Below are 19,512 nucleotides of genomic sequence, written 5' to 3' on the forward strand. Positions count from 1 at the left end.
AAGATTTAATTCTATATCCTTTCTTCCCTTTGGATTAGTTTTTTTCTTAGGGCTTTTTCTAGCTAGCATATGAGCATAAGTGGGTTTTTATGGAGTTCTCAACAAATATTAAATGGAGTTAGGGATTATATAGGAAAAGAGTACATACAAACCAGCATCTGTTTTTACAACCCTGTGGATAGTTGCTGAAATTAACTTGAAAATTGTGTTTTCCTGCAGGTAAAGCACCTACTCATATTGTTGGCACATGTGCAAATTTTTAAAGCTTTTGGCTCAAACTGTGCCACTTCTTACCATTTAGGAAAAAAGCAAAACAAGTCTTAAAATGACTTTAAGAAATTCTGCCGTGTTTGAAATGTCCTCAATAGACATGTTTTCCTCTGGACAAAATTCAGTTCCATTTGATAGCCAATGAAATTTACTGAAAGAATGTTTATTGATAGTACGATTGTGTAGCCTACTAAGCTATTACCTGCAGTTAAGTTTAGCCCTCTTCTATGGGGACTTTTAATCACATCATTTGAGCTTTATTTCAGGAATGCTCCCCATAAAACAGTAAGTGGTTAAAGTTACATTTGTCATGAAATTTCTCACAAGTACTAGGGTCTCACTTCAGTGAAACATATGGTTTAATCCTTTCCTTTGTGTTATTGTGGAAACTCCTCCTTTGCATTTGGAAAGTAGAATCTCCAAAGGGATTCCTTTTATTTTTAAGAGAGAGCAGAAACAGGTGTATATATAGCACCTTTGCCAAGACCTCAAAAGGCAAGAGACAGCCTCTTATGGACCACATCAATTGTTTATTATATTAAGTAAAAGACTATCTTTGGGGTTTTGGGGGAAGACTTTGAAAATTTGTGCTTGTTCTTTTTAATAAGCATTACTGATCAGAGGAGACGTGTCCTACGATTTGGTAAACCCCATGTCCTTGCCTGAGCTTCTTTCTGTTACCAGCTACCAGAATTTTCAAGATGAGAACCTGGCCAGTCTCTGTGGGATATTTGTACTCGATGTTCCATAAAAGTTATTTATATAAAGCATCATTTTATATATATATGTTTCCATTTCCTTAATGAAATGCATCTGCTTTTGTTTTGATTTTGATTTTTAACAATTTGAACTGTGAGAGATGTTTGAGGGACTTTAAAGAGAACAGGGGGAGAAAATATCTTTACATTTGAACCCAAAGCATTTCCTTAAACCAAAAAGTGGTTGGTGTGTAACCAACTTCTGTCTCTGTGTTAGGCTAGCTTTGTTTTCTTAAAATTGACTTCATCAATGCATCTGGCTTCAACTTTTCCTCCCCACTAAGCATCTGAGCAGTTGGTAATTGAGTTCTGACCTGTTGAATGATTTTAATGAAATCTTCCGCATGTGTATTTATGTTTGAGGGATGGGGAGGAGGTATAGCGGTGGGGTTGAAGGTGATGAAGAAGGAAGCATGGTCTCTTCACAGTAAGGATAATGGATAGCAGTAAACATTACTATCTTTCAGAGCATGTTAAATTCTCTGGTAAGTGGTGTTTACCCCAGAGGAAGTGGCTCTTAATGTTAAGCTGAGGGAATGACCTCCACTGGCAGGACCAGGGCAGGGGGATGAGTGGACGTGGGGGGCTATTCCCTCAGATATTCATGAAATCTGCAGTGACCTTCCTTCTGCTGCTGAGAAAAGCTTAATGAGATCTGTCCGTATCAAGTGATTTCTTTTTATGTTACTGTATAGTGAGCCTTTTTTTTTTTCTTTTAATTTTGAGGGAGCTATTTGAAGAGAACAAAAAATTAATTTTTAATTGCTGTTGTTCCTTTTTTCCTTTTGCCTTTGCTTTTCTTATTGAACGTTTGATCTGAAGGCAAGGCAGTGGGGAGTAGAGTCTTACAGCTGGTTTATAGCTGATGTTGACAGAGCTGATGTCAAGAAGTAAAGTTCAGAGGAGTGTTTTAGGGGAGTGGGATTATGGGATTTGCTAAAGGGTCCGGTCCAGTCTTCTTCTTCAGTTGCCTGAGTGAAGTTACAGCTGTCACAGCTTTTGCCCTAATCTTGTTTGAGTATAGGAGGCTTCTTGTTTAAAGATATGAGGAATTCTTTGGTAGCTTCCCCTTTCCTCTCGTTCTCCCTCTACCATCCCCCCAAAACTAGTCACAAAAACCACCTGCGTTGAACCCTTTCCTCTGTGAATGAAATGGTCTCATTGGACCCCAGCTAATAAGTAGAGTTGGCGTAAAGAGTAGACTTAATTATCATCAAAATTCATGAGGGATCAGGAGTTTATAGAGGGCTTTACTCAGTGGGAGCCAGCAAGACTCTGAATATTTCATTCTCATATTTTCTTAAAAAACTGGCTTGATTCCCCAAAAATGTGGAGGCTAAACGTCTTAATAAACCTCTATTGTATAGCTCTCTAAACATTGACCCAGTAATTTTTTTCAGTTAAACTTTGATTGACTGGCATATTGTTGTGTATTCTTAGGACTGAACTGTCATTGAATTAGGTTGGGTTACTCTAATGTTTACCATAATCACAAGAAAACATCTCTCATTAGAACTCAGTCCAGTTACAGACTTTCTTCTAAATAATTCCTGACAGAATGCATATTTTGCTGATCTCATATCCAATGATGTGCTGATCCATAACCCAATTTTGTGATATCTTCTGAATGTCTGCCTTTTACATTTTAGGTATGTTTGGATTTCGTTTTAATTTAGTATCATTTGGGTTCCACTTTAATATAATCTCATAACAAAAGCTGTGTCTTTGTAGTAAAGGCTCTGTTATCCTAACAGTTACTTTTCTCTCAGAAGCAGTTTTGTTAATCACTGTTTTCATTCTTCCTTGCTTCGTTGATAATCCAGTTTTCTTGTACTGGAGCTATATCCTCGGGTACCATGAAAACCATCTTCCAAGATGGCCCCAGAGCATCCTTACCTCTTGGTATTTGTGGCCTTGTGTAGTCTTGTGGCAGGGTTAGCCTTTGTGCACAGTAGAAAGTGTCAGATGTGATGGTATGTGACTTCTGAAGCCGGGTCACAAGAGACATGGACGCCCTGCCTTGCTCTCCATGGTCACCTGCTCTGAGGAATGCCAGGTGCCATGTGGAGAGGAGCAGAGGCCCCTTGCCAGTGGTCATCACCAACTTGCCAACCATGTAAGAGGAAGCAGAGGACTGAATCCTGGCAGACATCTCAGCTGTCCCCCAGTGAGAGAACCTGGAACCAGACTGTTAGGTTAAGCTGCTCTTGAGTTTCTGACCCACAGAAACTGTGTGAGACAAAAAATGTTCACTGTTCTTTTAAGCTGCTAAGTATTGAGGTAACTTGTTATATTGATATAATAAATAGCTAACATAGGCACTTTATATCCTAGGTACTGAAGTGATCTGCCACATGCCTGAATTTTTCTTTTTCCTTTCAATTCACAGTTTGGTTTTCTCTGTTGATAGAACAGTAAGTGCTATTTGAATTTCTTTTACTCATGTTATCACTGCAGTAATTTTCAATCACTTGTTAGAGCTTTTGACAGTGTTTTCCATAAGGATTCTCACCTAGTACCTCATATTTATGTGCTAACAGGCTGTGAACCAAGAGAAGAGTTATGAATTTATGTAAAACATGGTGTGTTGTATAGCCTTTTATAGATACATTTCATATGTAAAAACTTGAGTGGTGTCCAGTGGAAATACAATGTGAGCACATGTATGATTTTGCATTTTCTAATAGCATCATTAAAAAAAACTAAAAGGAAACAGATGACTTTAATTTTAATAATGTACTTAATCCAGTATATCCAAAACATTACCGTTTCAACATATAATCAATGTGAAGATTATTAATGAAATATTTTACATTTCTTTTTTTGGGGAGGTAGTAAGTCTTTAGAATTTATAGCACATCTTAGTTTGGACACATTGTAAGTACTCATTAGCTACATGTGGCTAGTGGCTGTGTTGCATTGGACAAGACAAATGAGAAGCTATGACTTTTTTCCAGGCTAGCTGCAAATCAGTAATGCGTATAAACAACAGGAATGAAGTTCTCGAACTTAACTTTAATCTCTGTCTACATTTAGTCCCAGTAAGTCATCTTTCTGCTTTCTGGATACCTCAGAGCCTTCAAGCCTGTGGGTCATCCCAGGGATAGACGGGGTTAGGGATCCCGGAGGCTCTGTGTAGATTCCTGCAGGATTACAGACTTGAGCGGCATGGCTGCCTCATGATTTATGTTGAAGATGGGTGAATGTGGACTTTTTGAAAGAGAAAGTCTAGTTAAGACTGTAAAGCACATTCAGGGCCTTAGGCTGTACCTGGTACAATCACTCTCAGAGCCACCAAGGAGTACTTGCCGGGGCCTCAGCACAACCCCTACTTCCTCGAGCCTGGGCCTGAGAGCAGGAGTGTACCGAGTCTGTTGTGTTTCACGGTTTCTGAAGTCCACCACTTTACCAAGTGACATTTTATTGCATCACACATATTCAGAGAAGCTGGTGGTCACTGTCACTTCTGCTCAAAGTTAAGGCAGTAAACAGATGAGAGATTTTTCTCTTCAAACCAAAACACACTGTTAAGTATAGTATAGATGAGCAGTTTTATCACCAGAATTCTGTGTCAAACTCTATTACCGAAGTCTACTCACTACTATTTTTGTAGGTATGTGTATGTATATATGTGTGTGTGTGTTTGTGTGTGTGTGTGTGTGTGTGTGTGTGTGTGTATGAAACCATTTGCACAGAAAAGGGGACGGGGGACAGTTTTGAAAGCTCTTGGCTTGGTGCCTCAGACCTCGGCTGTTGAGATGTTTAAGCTTTAGACATCTTCAGAATCTTTGGGTAATAGCAGAACTTATGGCAACATTATCATTCCTTTAAAAAATGTTATTATTTGGAGTATCCCACAGTTACCTAAAGACTGGAAAGGGATTTATCATCATCATTTTGACCCACTCATGCAAATTATTGGCATGAAGAAATTCACAGGACTTTTTAAAAATTTTATTTTATTCAAGTCTAGTTGATTTACAATGTTGTGTCAATTTCTGCTGTACAACGGTGACTCAGTTATACATGTACATTCTTTTTCATATTCTTTTCCATGATGGTTTATCAGAGGACATTGAATATAGTTCCCTGTGCTGTACAGTAGGAGCTTATTGTTTATCCATTCTGTGTATAATAGTTTGCATCTGCTCATCCCAGACTCCCCATCCCTCCGTCTCCCGTCCCCCCCACCCCCTTGGCAACCACAAGTCTGTTCTCTGTGTCTTCACAGGACTTTTGAAGAGAAAACTGAAGAGTTTTTTTTTAAAACTTTTTTTAAAACTTTTATTCCTTTTTGCCGTTAGCACTGACTTGTGACACACTTGTCCGGTCAGCTCTTCTCTTTCCATGATAAATAGTTAATATGTTTAGAGTATCAGTATCTGAAATAGTCACCACATTTATAACTATTTCCAAAAGTTCTCTATATTCTTATTAATTTACTTGGCAGTGTGCGCTATTCTTTTAACATTTTTAATTTCATTTTGATTTTTTTCAGAACAATATATATTTGAATCGTATACAAAGCAAGGCAGTACTGCACAGCTCATCTGCCTCGTTCTTGTCCAACCTTGGTTCCTGCCCCTCGGAGACGACCACTTTCACCTCTTTGGGTTGTTTCTTCTGCTGTTTACTTCCACTTTTTTATCGTTATTTGATTATTTTTCGCATTTGGACATTAGTTATGTACTGACTTCTTATCCTGAGTGATGAGGAATTGGCTTTTTTACACAAGTCACCCCACACTCTTCCCTCTCTGTCTTTCCAATATAGTTACATCAAGTTTTGCATTATTGTGACCAAGGCACGTAGTGTATTACGACTTCATTTCCTTTATTGGACTCGTAGTTTTTCCTGGTGGTGGTAATTGGTTTGTTTGTTTTATTAGTTATTTGTATACATATCACCAGTTTATTCCCAGATTCCTTTCTCCAACCATGACATTCCTCCCAATATTGTTACTGTTGTAAAATACATCATCCCTTATTAATTAACCTCAGGTAATCTCTACATGCACTTTTTTCTTGGAAACATCTTTCCTGGAGTTTCTGTCCTCTACTTCAAACTGTACTTATTCTCCAGGCTTGTTGTCACCTCCACAGTTCCCTTCACCATGCATTTGAGACAGAGCACAGACCTGGTAGCTCTCTGAGAGTCTGTGATGTGGGGTAAAGTTTTTCAGACTTTGCATTCCACCCTCACATTAGATTGATAGTTTGGATGTAGAATTCTATATCAGAAGTCATCTTTCCCTTGGAGTTTTAAAGGCATCGCCTCAATTGTCTTCTAGTTTTCTGTGTTGCCATTAAAAATTCCACTGCCTTCCATTTTTTTATTCTTTGTGGGTGATCATTTTTGGCCTTTCTAAACTTTTTAAGATCTTTTCTTTTCTCTAGTATTCTAAACGTTACAAAAAAGTACCCATATTATAATCTAAGTGCAGAAAAATGTACTTAATCTTGAAGAAACAGTGAGGACAAGAAAGAATAATTATAAATATGACCTAGCAGTGTGGTTAGGGCTCCAATATTTGTAGAACTAAAAGGTTCTATTTATTTCTGGCATTGGCTCAATATTTTATTAAATGAAACAGATTCAAGGTTTTGTTCAGCACAAAGGAAACTTCCTTGGTTTGCCTTAGCAGATATCTGTTAAGATTCCAAAAACAAAACTGGAGCCAAATTTTATTCACTATATGGTTTCAGTAGTTGGACTTTGTTAAAGATGGTGGGGGGGGTATTTGATTTGCTATCTTCATTTTTCTCGTTACTGCCCTGGTTTAATATGATTTCCTTAGAGCAGATGGTCCCATACTTAGTTTTATACTGAGATGTAACATGACTTACAGTATCTCATAAAAATTATTCAACAGTCTTCTCCTTTTCTTTTTATTTGTGGTTTCACTTGGCTTCTGTTTTTTGTTTTTGTCATGGAGAAAGATTTTGAACCAGGCTTTGCCATTAGGTCCAGAAAACTTTTAAATAAATGACCTTGCACACATAGCTCATCTGGTAGACTCTGGTTTTAACACTGGTTTCAGGGAAACTTTCAGTATGAAAACCTGCACTGATCATCTGCCGTATGACAAATTACTAATTATTCTCGCTCTAAAAAAAAGTTTTACTGATAAAGCCTCAAAGCTGTTTTTTGGCCCGTGCAGAAGAGCAAGTAAACCTGTTTGCTTGAAATTGGGTTCCTGGGAAGTTATTTGGAATAACTTTTTTAGCCTCATTTTAGGTTAGGATACCAGAAGCCTCTCAGGAGATCTCCAGAAGACAGTTTAAGGGTGAAGGATGCAGTAGGCTGGACATAAACATAATACTGAGCTATTCACAGCTAATTGATAACGGGAAACATTTGTGTTTCTATTTGCTTACAGGAATCTGTAATTCAGAATCCCGTGTTACTACAGATGTAGTTAGTTATTCATTAGAGAATTTGACAGGACTGCGCCGATCATTGCATCCATTCCTTTCCACTTAATCCTTCTGTTACATTTCATTTTCTTTGAATCAAGAGAAACTATGTTGGACTTTGTTTTCATGGGAGTCATCCCTTGTCTCTCTCTGCTTGGCCTCGTTGTAGAAACCCTTATTGTACTCCGCTGTTAATGGCAAGCAAACTGGAAGCATTTAGATTTCAACAAAGAGCATTTTTTGATGTAGCTAAACTGCCCTGCATAAAACAGAACCTTACTTAGGGACTACCTCAGAGTATTTTATAACATTATCTCCGAGAAGAATGAAAACTTACAAAAAATAAAATGAACATACATCATCAAAATGTGAATATTCTTTTTCCTAAATCTCTTTTTTTTAATTGAGAAAAATGGGAGAGAGCAAAAGATATAACAACTTTTTATTAGGAAGGATGTTAAATAATAGATGCCATTCCATCAAAGTTGGGAGAAAAATCTGACTTACCTTTAAGAGATTTCAGTTCTAGATTTCTGAAGACAGAGTTGTCAAAAAAGGACTTTCTTGTACTTTGTACTTATGAAAACTGAACTACAATAAGATCAAATAAGAGTTGCATACATAAAAGACAAAATCCTTTGGTATCTTTTGCTGGTATGAGTGTTCAGAAAGTTGGAGAATGAATGGACAAATCTTGTTCTTTGTTTCATCTATTAATAAAAGGCAGCACTTTATTCTTAGTCTTCTGGTTCTATAAGAATTTAAAGAAGAAATGCTTAGAATAATCTGATGAATCCAGTTCTTCATACTACTTGAAAACTGTTTCATTTATTCTTCTTATTTTAAGATCGTCTATCTTACATGATTTTAAAGTCCTGTAGGATTTTGTTTGTCTTTCTGGTAGAAATCCATATTTACCTCCCCAAAAGTTACTTCTTAGACTTGTGTAGAATATTAGGCCTAGTGGGTTTTGGTTGTCTAACCAAATTACTCATCCTTAGCCAGACCAGTTACTTACCACCAGTTATTTTTAGTTTTCTTATATGAGATTGAGAGAAAACTTTACTCTCTTGAATTCATTAGGAAAAATCTCCTTTTGCATTTCTTTTTTAAAAAATGAATTTGCCAACAATTGTCTGTATGTAGCATATAATCTGACTGATCATGCTGTTTACTTAACTTTTTCATCTAGGCTTAACTTTGCAGGGAGAGAATGTTTAGCTATTGAGTCTTGTGACTTAGGCTTCATCAAAGCTGGCTTTAAGCCCAGTTTAGAGAGTAGTTCAAAAACAGCTTTGCATTTTTAAATAATCAAGCCCCTGCTGCCTATCTGCCTAACACAAACAATTTTCTTCTGTGTGTTATGGAGAAAGTCCATCACAGGTTTCTCTTGCTTAACTAACTTGACCCTTTGCTCTTAATAATATACTTCTTCAACCTCTTTACGCCTTTCTTCCCCTGTTTTATTCTTTCCTTTGTGTCCATATCTTTTCGGCCTAGATGTACTTCTGAAGGGAAGAACATTTTATAAGCACATAGCCCTTTCTTGATAAATGGGCTCTCCTTGAGTTAATTAGTCTCCTTCACCTGGTCTTCCGTCGTTTTCCAGGACAGTCTCCGTAAGAAGGATGACAGGATTGAAGAGCTGGAAGAAGCACTAAGAGAAAGTGTACAGATAACTGCAGAGCGAGAGATGGTGCTGGCACAGGAGGAGTCAGCCAGGACCAGTGCTGAAAAACAGGTCTGCGATTTTTTACAGTTACGGCAGTGCTGCTGGTTAAAGGAGGGTGAAGCCCAGCCAGTATGGCTTAGGTGAACAGTACATAATGTATGTTTGCAGGGTTTCAAAGCACTTCACCGAGTGTAAGTATTTAGAGTTAAATAAGAATTAAAACATAGCCGTATTAAGAATTGATTCATGTTAATGCAGTTGTCTGTGCGTTCCATATTTGGGGCTGACTTGTATATATTGATGTTGTATATGCAGACACATCTGATGAGATGAAATTTAACTTGCCTGTCTGTCACCAGACTGAGCACAACCCTGCTTTTAAATTAAATGGGAAAACACAAACACTTCTGAGTCAAAGATGTTGATTTAAATAGCAAAAGATTTATTTATTTTATAGCCTGTCTTGTTCACAAGAGCCGTTAAAGTTATAACAAGTTGAGGTTGGTAACAGGTATGAAGGACATAGATGTCATGACACCTGGGAGTCCCAGATCAGCATCTCAACCCGAAGGTGACTTGTTAAAGAATTCTGCTGTTTCTATTTGTTTTCTATGTTTTTATATGTCTTTTTAGATTCTCTACCCTTGCTTTAAACTTTTTATTAGGAAGAATAACTAAAGGTGGGAGGTCTGAATGGAAGAAATAGTTTTAACAAGTGAAGGCTCTAATCTCAGTTCCCATTATGAGAGTATCATTTTTCCAGTGTTGTTTCCATCTCTTTGTTGGAGAAATATAAGTGCCAAACAGGTAAAAAGTGTTCAGTGAGAGGGTGACATGAATCTTTTGGGGAGCCCTTTGATCAGACCACCAGAGCTCTTGTGAGCTACGGTAGCTCCATAGCAAGGAAGAAGGGTACCTTTCAAAGCAGACGTGTCATGGTGTGTACCACCAGGCAGTCCCCTCATAACTTAGATACAAGGATCTGGTTTCTTTAGTGTCAAGTGTAGAAAGACAAACTGACATTTATTAGCAAAGCTGAAGGAAAATTGATCTTTCCAGAATGAGTTTCTTTCAGTGCCCTATTCTTAGATAAATGCCTCGGTCCACTTTCTATTTGAATATTTATTAATGTACAGTTAAACAGAGCTCAGGGAGTGGAGAGCCTCAGAGAAGGGGTAGTGTCAGCCATTGTTCCAGGGCGAGGAGGGATTTTTTTGTATCTTGATTCTACCTTTCTTATTCTTCCCTCTGTTTTCAAAATGTTCCCCATTTTGTCTTTCTGTAAAGATTTTTTTTCTGCTTTGGGATCATTGTTTAGTGACAAGTCTTACATATCAGACATCATGTAGGCATTGTGGCAATTAATAATAAATCATGTCATGGTATATAGACTGCTGTTACATGTTCTTTTTTAAGCTATAGTGTGAACTGGTTATAATTTGCTTTCTGGGGCTGATTGATTGATATTAATGACTATTTTTATTTTTATTTTATTTATTTACTTTTTTCTTGTACTTTCTTTTTTTTTTCCACACACACACACTGTATTTTATTTTTACAAGAGATAGGCTGACACCAAGCATTGTTAAATGGATGACCACAGCAAAAGCAACAATGATTGCAATTACCAAACACAAAACACACTGATACTATGTCATAATATTGACATTCAGTCCAGTAATCCTCCACTGTAACAGATCCTTTACTTTGCAGAGAAAATTGATTTGTATATTTTTTGCCTCTGAGTCCTTGTGGGATTTTTTTTGTTTTTATTCAAACAAAGTCACAAAAATTATAATCATCCTCATCAGTTCACTCAGTCCCATGTAATTAATTTTTTTTTCCATCTTGATCTTTTGTTAGCACTTTTATGAGTTCATCAGTTTTCCATTGGAGTTCTGAAAATGCTTATTCATTCAGTTCAGCAGTATAGTCAGTTACCAGAAACCTGTGCTTGTCAGGGTCTTTTCCATGAATTCCTTGGAGATGAAACCCTTTTATAGGAACATTTTTGCAAAAGCATCAGAGTACACCGAGAACTGTCTGTAAATGACAGAAGACTTAAAAATGACCACGGTTAAAGATTTGATGAAAGTTCATAATAATGCAATTGACAAGGAAGTTTAGTTATTTCTGAGATATACATTTTAAAGTAGTAACTGGAATTATGACTAATAACATTATACCAGAACATATAAGATTTTTAGGAATTTCATGTAATGTCTGAAACATTTATATTAACGTGTTTCCATACAAATAACCCAAAGAAAGTTTAGTGTTAGTTGTTTTGTTTGTTTGTTTATACTGCAGGTTCTTATTAGTCATCAATTTTATACACATCAGTGTATACGTGTCAATCCCAATCGCCCAATTCAGCACACCACCATCCCCACCCCACCGCGGTTTTCCCCCCTTGGTGTCCACACGTCTGTTCTCTACATCTGCGTCTCAACTTCTGCCCTGCAAACCGGTTCATCTGTACCATTTTTCTAGGTTCCACATACATGCGTTAATATACGATATTTGTTTTCCTCTTTCTGACTTACTTCACTCTGTATGACAGTCTCTAGATCTGTCCACGTCTCAACAAATGACTCAATTTCGTTCCTTTTTATGGCTGAGTAATATTCCATTGTATATATGTACCACAACTTCTTTATCCGTTTGTCTGTCAATGGGCATTTAGGTTGCTTCCATGACCTGGTTATTGTAAATAGTGCTGCATTGAACATTGGGGTGCATGTGTCTTTTTGAACTATGGTTTTCTCTGGGTATATGCCCAGTAGTGGGATTGCTGGATCATATGGTAATTCTATTTTTAGTTTTTTAAGGAGCCTCCATACTGTTCTCCATAGTGGCTGTATCAATTTACATTCCCACCAACAGTGCAAGAGGGTTCCCTTTTCTCCACACCCTCTCCAGCATTTGTTGTTTGTAAATTTTCTGATGATGCCCATTCTAACTGGTGTGAGGTGATACCTCATTGTAGTTTTGATTTGCATTTCTCTAATAATTAGTGATGTTGAGCATCTTTTCATGTGCTTCTTGGCCATCTGTATGACTTCTTTGGAGAAATGTCTATTTAGGTCTTCTGCCCATTTTTGGATTGGGTTGTTTGTTTCTTGAATATTGAGCTGCATGAGCTGTTTATATATTTTGATTATAGATTAATCTTTTGTCCATTGATTCGTTTGCAAATATTTTCTCCCATTCTGAGGGTTGTCTTTTCGTCTTATTTATGGTTTCCTTTGCTGTGCAAAAGCTTCTAAGTTTCATTAGGTCCCATTTGTTTATTTTTGATTTTATTTCCATTACTCTAGGAGGTGGATCAAAAAAGATCTTGCGGTGATTTATGTCAAAGAGTGTTCTTCCTATGTTTTCCTCTAAGAGTTTTATAGTGTCCAGTCTTACATTTAGGTCTCAAATCCATTTTGAGTTTATTTTTGTGTATGGTGTTAGGGAGTGTTCTAATTTCATTCTTTTACATGTAGCTGTCCAGTTTTCCCAGCACCACTTATTGAAGAGACTGTCTTTTCTCCATTGTATATCTTTGCCTCCTTTGTCATAGATTAGTTGACCATAGGTGCATGGGTTTATCTCTGGGCTTTCTATCTTGTTCCATTGATCTATGTTTCTGTTTTTGTGCCAGTACCATATTGTCTTGATTACTGTAGCTTTGTAGTATGGTCTGAAGTCAGGGAGTCTGATTCCTCAAGCTCCGTTTTTTTCCCTCAAGACTGCTTTGGCTATTCGGGGTCTTTTGTGTCTCCATACAAATTTTAAGATTTTTTGTTCTAGTTCTGTAAAACATGCCATTGGGACGTTGATAGGGATTGCACTGAATCTGTAGATTGCTTTGGGTCGTATAGTCATTTTCACACTATTGATTCTTCCAATCCAAGAACATGGTATATCTCTCCATCTGTTGTATCATCTTCAATATCTTTCATCAGTGTCTTATAGTTTTCTGCATACAGGTCTTTTGTCTCCCTAGGTAGGTTTATTCCTAGGTATTTTATTCTTTTTGTTGCAATGGTAAATGAGAGTGTTTCCATAATTTCTCTTTCAGGTTTTTCATCATTAGTGTATAGGAATGCAAGAGATTTCTGTGCATTAATTTTGTATCCTGCAGCTTTACCAAATTCATTGATTAGCTCTAGTAGTTTTCTGGTGGCATTTTTAGGATTCTCTATGTATAGTATCATGTCATCTGCAAACAGTGACAGTTTTACTTCTTCTTTTCCAATTTGTATTCCTTTTATTTCTTTTTCTTCTCTGATTGCCATGGCTAGGACTTCCAAAACTATGTTGAATAATAGTGGCGAGAGTGGACATCCTTGTCTCGTTCCTGATCTTAGAGGAAATGCTTTCAGTTTTTCACCATTGAGAATGATGTTTGCTGTGGGTTTGTCATATAAAGCCTTTATCATGTTGAGGTAGGTTCCCTCTACGCCCACTTTCTGTAGAGTTTTTATCATAAATGGGTGTTGAATTTTGTCAAAAGCTTTTTCTGCATCTATTGAGATGGTCATATGGTTTTTCTCCTTCAATTTGTTAATATGGTGTATCACATTGATTGATTTGCGTATATTGAAGAATCCTTGCATCCCTGGGATAAATCCCACTTGATCGTGGTGTATGATCCTTTTAATGTGTTGTTGGATTCTGTTTGCTAGTATTTTGTTGAGGATTTTTGCATCTATATTCATCAGTGATATTGGTCTGTAATTTTCTTTTTTTGTAGTGTCTTTGTCTGGTTTTGGTATCAGGGTGATGGTGGCCTCATAGAATGAGTTTGGGAGTGTTCCTTCCTCTGCAATTTTTTGGAAGAGTTTGAGAAGGATAGGTGTTCTCTCTTCTCTAAATGTTTGATAGAATTCACCTGTGAAGCCATCTGGTCCTGGACTTTTGTTTGTTGGAAGATTTTTAATCACAGTTTCAATTTCATTACTTGTGATTGGTCTGTTCATATTTTCTGTTTCTTCCTGGTTCAGTCTTGGAAGTTTATACCTTTCTAAGAATTTGTCCATTTCTTCCAGGTTGTCCATTTTATTGGCATAGAGTTGCTTGTAGTAGTCTCTTAGAATGCTTTGTATTTCTGCGGTGTCTGTTGTAACTTCTCCTTTTTCATTTCTAATTTTATTGATTTGAGTCCTCTCCCTCCTTTTCTTGATGAGTCTGGCTAATGGTTTATCAATTTTGTTTATCTTCTCAAAGAACCAGCTTTTAGTTTTATTGATCTTTGCTATTGTTTTCTTTGTTTCTATTTCATTTATTTCTGTTCTGATCTTTATGATTTCTTTCCTTCTGCTAACTTTGGGTTTTGTTTGTTCTTCTTTCTCTAGTTCCTTTAGGTGTAAGGTTAGATTGTTTACTTGAGATTTTTCTTGTTTCTTGAGGTAGGCTTGTATAGCTATAAACTTCCCTCTTAGAACAGCTTTTGCTGCATCCCATAGGTTTTGGATCGTCATATTTTCATTGTCATTTGTCTCTAGGTATTTTTTGATTTCCTCTTTGATTTCTTCAGTGATCTCTTGGTTATTTAGTAACGTATTGTTTAGCCTCCATGTGTTTGTGTTTTTTACGTTTTTTCCCCTGTAATTCATTTCTAATCTCATAGCATTGTGGTCAGAAAAGATGCTTGATATGATTTCAATTTTCTTAAATTTACTGAGGCTTGATTTGTGCCCCAAGATGTGATCTATCCTGGAGAATGTTCCATACGCACTTGAGAAGAACATGTAATCTGCTGTTTTTGGATGGAATGTCCTATAAATATCAATTAAATCTATCTGTTCTATTGTGTCATTTAAAGCTTCTGTTTCCTAATTTATTTTCATTTTGGATGATCTGTCCATTGGTGTAAGTGAGGTGTTAAAGTCCCCCACTATTATTGTGTTACTGTTGATTTCCTCTTTTATAGCTGTTAGCAGTTGCCTTACGTATTGAGGTGCTCCTATGTTGGGTGCGTATATATTTATAATTGTTATATCTTCTTGGATTGATCCCTTGATCATTATGTAGTGTTCTTTCTTGTCTCTTGTAACATTCTTTATTTTCAAGTCTATTTTATCTGATATGAGTATAGCTACTCCAGCTTTCTTTTGATTTCCATTTGCATGGAATATCTTTTTCCATCCCCTCACTTTCAGTCTGTATGTGTCCCTAGGTCTGAAGTGGGTCTCTTGTAGACAGCATATATATGGGTCTTGTTTTTGTATCCATTCAGCAAGCCTGTGTCTTTTGTTTGGAGCATTTAATCCATTCAAGTTTAAGGTAATTATCGAATGTATGTTCCTGTGACCATTTTCTTAATTGTTATAGGTTTGTTTTTGTAGGTCCTTTTCTTCTCTTGTGTTTCCCACTTAGAGAAGTTCCTTTAGCATTTGTTGTAGAGCTGGTTTGGTGGTGCTGCATTCTCTTAGCTTTTGCTTGTCTGTAAAGCTTTTTATTTCTCCATCGAATCTGAATGAGATCCTTGCTGGGTAGAGTAATCTTGGTTGTAGTTTCTTCCCTTTCATCACCTTAAGTATATCATGCCACTCCTTTCTGGCTTGTAGAGTTTCTGCTGAGAAATCAGCTGTTAACCTTATGGGAGTTCCCTTGTATGTTATTTGTCATTTTTCCCTTGCTGCTTTCAATAATTTTTCTTTGTCTTTAATTTCTGCCACTTTGATTACTATGTGTCTCGGCGTGTTTCTCCTTGGGTTTATCCTATATGGGACTCACTGCGCTTCCTGGACTTGGGTGGCTATTTCCTTTCCCATGTTAGGGAAGTTTTCGACTATAATCTCTTCAAATAGTTTCTCTAGTCCTTCCTCTCTCTCTTCTCCTTCTGGGACCCCTATAATGCGAATGTTGGTGTGTTTAATGTCCCAGAGGTCTCTTAGGCTGTGTTCATTTCTTTTCATTCTTTATTCTTTAGTCTGTTCCGCAGCAGTGAATTCCACCATTCTGTCTTCCAGGTCATTTATCCGTTCTTCTGCCTCAGTTATTCTGTTATTGATTCCTTCTAGTGTAGTTTTCATTTCAGTTATTGTATTGGTCATCTCTGTTTGTTTGTTCTTTAATTCTTCTAGGTCTTTGTTAAACAATTTTTGCATCTTCTCGATCTTTGCCTCCATTGTTTTTCCGAGGTCCTGGATCATCTTCACTATCATTATTCTGAATTCTTTTTCTGGAAGGTTGCCTATCTCCACTTCATTTAGTTGTTTTTCTGGAGTTTTATCTTGTTCCTTCATCTGGTATATAGCCCTCTGCCTTTTCATCTTGTCTGTCTTTCTGTGAATGTGGTTTTTGTTCCACAGGCTGCAGGATTGTAGTTCTTCTTGCTTCTGCTGTCTGCCCTCTGGTGGATGAGTCTATCTTAATAGGCTATTTTTAGATCAGTTTTTTAGTTCACAGAAAAGTTGAGCAGAAAGTACAGAGAGTTCCCATATACGCCTTCCTAGACCTCAATTTCCCTTGTTGTTAACGTCTTGCATTGGTGTGATACAGTTGTTAAAATTGATGGGCCAGTATTGACACATTATTAACTAGTCCATAGTTTACAGTTTGGATCACTCTCATGTTACACATATTATGGGTTTTGCCAAATGTATGATGGCATGTATCTACCATTACAGTATCATACAAAATAGTTTCAGTCCCTGAAAATTCCCCATACTCCTCCTTTTCATCCCTCCCCCATTTCCCCAATCCCTGATCTTTTTTCTGTAACCTTTTCAGACTGGCTTCTTTCCTTTAGCCTCTGCGTTTAAGGTAATCCCATGTCTTTTTGTGGTCTGAGAGTTTATCTTGTTTTATCTCTGAAAATATTCCACTGAATGGACGTACCATTGTTTGTTTATTCCATTACATATTGAATAACACCTTGGTTGCTTCCAGTTTTTGGCAGTTGTCAATAAAGCTGATGTAAACATTCATGTGCAGGTTTCTGTATGGGCATCAGTTTTCAACTCATTTAGGTAAATGTCTGGGAGTGTGATTGCTAGGTTGTATTGAGCTTTGTAAGAAACTGAAAAAAAAATCTTTTGAAGTGGCTGTAAATAATTTGCTTTTAATTGCATGCCTTTTTCTTTCTCTCTTTCCTGTTTATCTTTTTTCGTCCATTCTGCTACTCACTGCCTGTCTGAAGCTGTTGAGTGAAATATTGCATGAGACCAGTCATTTGGGCTTTAAGTGGTTTAAGGTATGAAGAAACTGCTTTTATGTTTGTACTTCTGAGGCTGTGTACCCGTCATTCACTGTCCTCTCCAGCTTCCATCTTCTATTCTTTTATTGTATCTTTTTCTGTCTTCTAACCCTACTGTTAATTTTGCTTATATGTACTAATTCTATGCACCAAAGTAATCTACAAATATTTGTTTGAAATATCTTAAATGGCTTTTAATGTCCCTAATGGCTAGGGACATTATACTTATTATCTTGCTCAGGTCCAAAATTTATGTCTGTTGCCTAAATTTAGCCTCTGAGAAGAAATGCCTCCCTCTGATAGAAGAAGGGTAGCTGCATCTCTGTATTTCCCAAGGAGCAACGTAAAGTTGTTTGGGAACCATTTCTGTTATTAAAATAAAATACAGAACCTTTTAAAGTTTGAGCAGAGAAAAACTCTCAAAGGAAAATGACTCTTGATGCCTTTCTTGTATTCTTACAGGATCCCCTTACATGTCTTTATTCCTAATATGTGCTTCTCTACACTGAGCCCATGCCCCAAATTTAAAGAAGTTGTCCAATGATCTAGTGAAGGAAGACCTCCTCTAACCTGTGTTGGCAAATGGAGAGAATAAAGTGAATAATTCTGTGGGGGAAAACTCAAGGGCTTTTTTTTTTTTTAATAAATTTATTTATTTTATTTATTTTTATTTTTGGCTCTGTTGGGTCTTCGTTGCTGTGCGCAGGCTTTCTCTAGTTGCGGCGAGCGGGGATTACTCTTCGTTGCGGTACACGGGCTTCTCATTGCGGTGGCTTCTTGTTGCGAAGCATGGGCTCTAGGTGCACGGGCTTTAGTAGTTGCGGCACACGGGCTCAGTAGTTGTGGCTCGTGGGCTCTAGAGTGCAGGCTCAGTAGTTGTGGCGCACGGGCTTAGTTGCTCCACAGCATGTGGGATCTTCCCGGACCAGGGCTCAAACCCGTGTCCCCTGCATTGGCAGGCAGATTCTTAACCACTGTGCCACCAGGGAAGCCCTCAAGGGCTCCTTTTACCTTTGCTTTGTTCCTTTCCATATGGGTTTTCTTCTTTGGAAACTTCTCTCTGCTCAACTTTTGACAGGTTTTGTGTTGTGTTCAATTTAAGCGTCTATATGAACATAGAGTAAAGATTGTTCCCTTAAATAGGTCGCAGAATTGCCAAGGGGCTAGGAGCAGTGTCTTTTGTTCAGCAGTGTTACTGTGAACTTAACATATTTGACATGATTGTGTTTTTGTTTTTGTTTTGTTTTTTAGCACTTGAAAAGAATGTTTTAAATATCTTCACTGGTATTCTTTGAGAGTAAATTTATTTTTTGAAGGAGCCATTTGCAAATTGCTAGCTAAATGTTTCAAAAACGCCTCTAAAGTAATAAGACTTTTTCTTGTCACTTAATAAGGTGGATTTATATCTGTCCCTAAAGTATATTTTTTAATGTTTTGAGCAATGGAAAAGATATATCCTGTCAATATGACTAACATTTGCACGAGTTCTCATTTCAAAGCTCATTTTTAATAGTGATACTCATTTTTTTCAAATTGCCATTTTGCCATTATCTGGCGTGTATGTTAAGTGTAAATTCTTGACCTAGAAGATCATAGCGTTTTACCAATGATTTGCTAGATAGTTATAGATGAATGAGCATTTTTAAGGATTATGTCTTTTCTTATTCTTTTTTAATTCAGGTTTTAAAACTTTTTCTTTGCATATTAAAAATTGTGCAATCTAATTAAAATTATTTGAACAAAAAGTGACACTTGATTAAAGTTCATTTTACAACCTGCAGGACACCCTGGACCAGCATGGCCTTCACTCCAGGTTTCTCTGTCATCCCACCCAGGTGCTTCCTTCAACTTGCAAGGCCTCTCCCTTCCCTGTCAGCCAGGCAGGCAGACGGGAGAGGCAGGCATGCTTCCTTGTCAGTAGTTTTTGGTTCTTTGATGTGAAAGTGGGCAGCACAGTCATTTAAGCTTGATCCATCTTTTTGTGGGAAGTCTGGTGCATACTGGGAGCACACGCCTCACTGCGCCTCGCCTGCTTGCTTCTCCTGTTCCACTGTTTCTTTTGCAGGTGGTGGGTTTTTCTCCACATTTCTGTCTTCCTCACTTCTGACTGAATCTCAGCCACACCTGCTGTGTCGAGGTGGCTGCAGAGGAGGTGGCGCTGGACGCAGGACAGCGGGGCCTGCCCAGTGGCCGCTGCCGAGT

At 37.4% G+C, this 19,512-nt stretch overlaps 1 protein-coding gene and 1 long non-coding RNA gene across 20 annotated transcripts in view; one reads left to right on the forward strand and one right to left on the reverse strand.

The window, feature by feature from the left end:
- LOC309641747 overlaps positions 1 to 12,234 on the reverse strand; it is a 112,336-nt gene extending 100,102 nt beyond the window's left edge. The window contains exon 1 of the long non-coding RNA XR_014252748.1: positions 10,619 to 12,234. This is a non-coding gene — a long non-coding RNA (uncharacterized lncRNA). The remainder of the gene's footprint in view (positions 1 to 10,618) is intronic.
- The window catches only part of ERC1 (ELKS/RAB6-interacting/CAST family member 1), a 415,918-nt gene that overhangs the window by 185,222 nt on the left and 211,184 nt on the right, over positions 1 to 19,512 (forward strand). For 16 of the 19 annotated variants that reach the window (XR_014252746.1, XM_082422084.1, XM_082422087.1 and 13 more), the window contains one exon: positions 9,054 to 9,185. The exons of the other annotated variants lie outside the window; for them this stretch is intronic. Coding sequence is in view for 15 of the 16 variants with exons in the window: in XM_082422084.1 (XP_082278210.1) it covers positions 9,054 to 9,185 (132 nt within the window). In the remaining variant the exon portion in view is untranslated. The remainder of the gene's footprint in view (positions 1 to 9,053; positions 9,186 to 19,512) is intronic. 19 annotated transcript variants of the gene reach the window in all.

Source organism: Balaenoptera physalus (assembly GCF_965194825.1).
Source record: "Balaenoptera physalus genome assembly, chromosome: 13".
Classification (NCBI taxonomy): domain Eukaryota; kingdom Metazoa; phylum Chordata; class Mammalia; order Artiodactyla; family Balaenopteridae; genus Balaenoptera; species Balaenoptera physalus.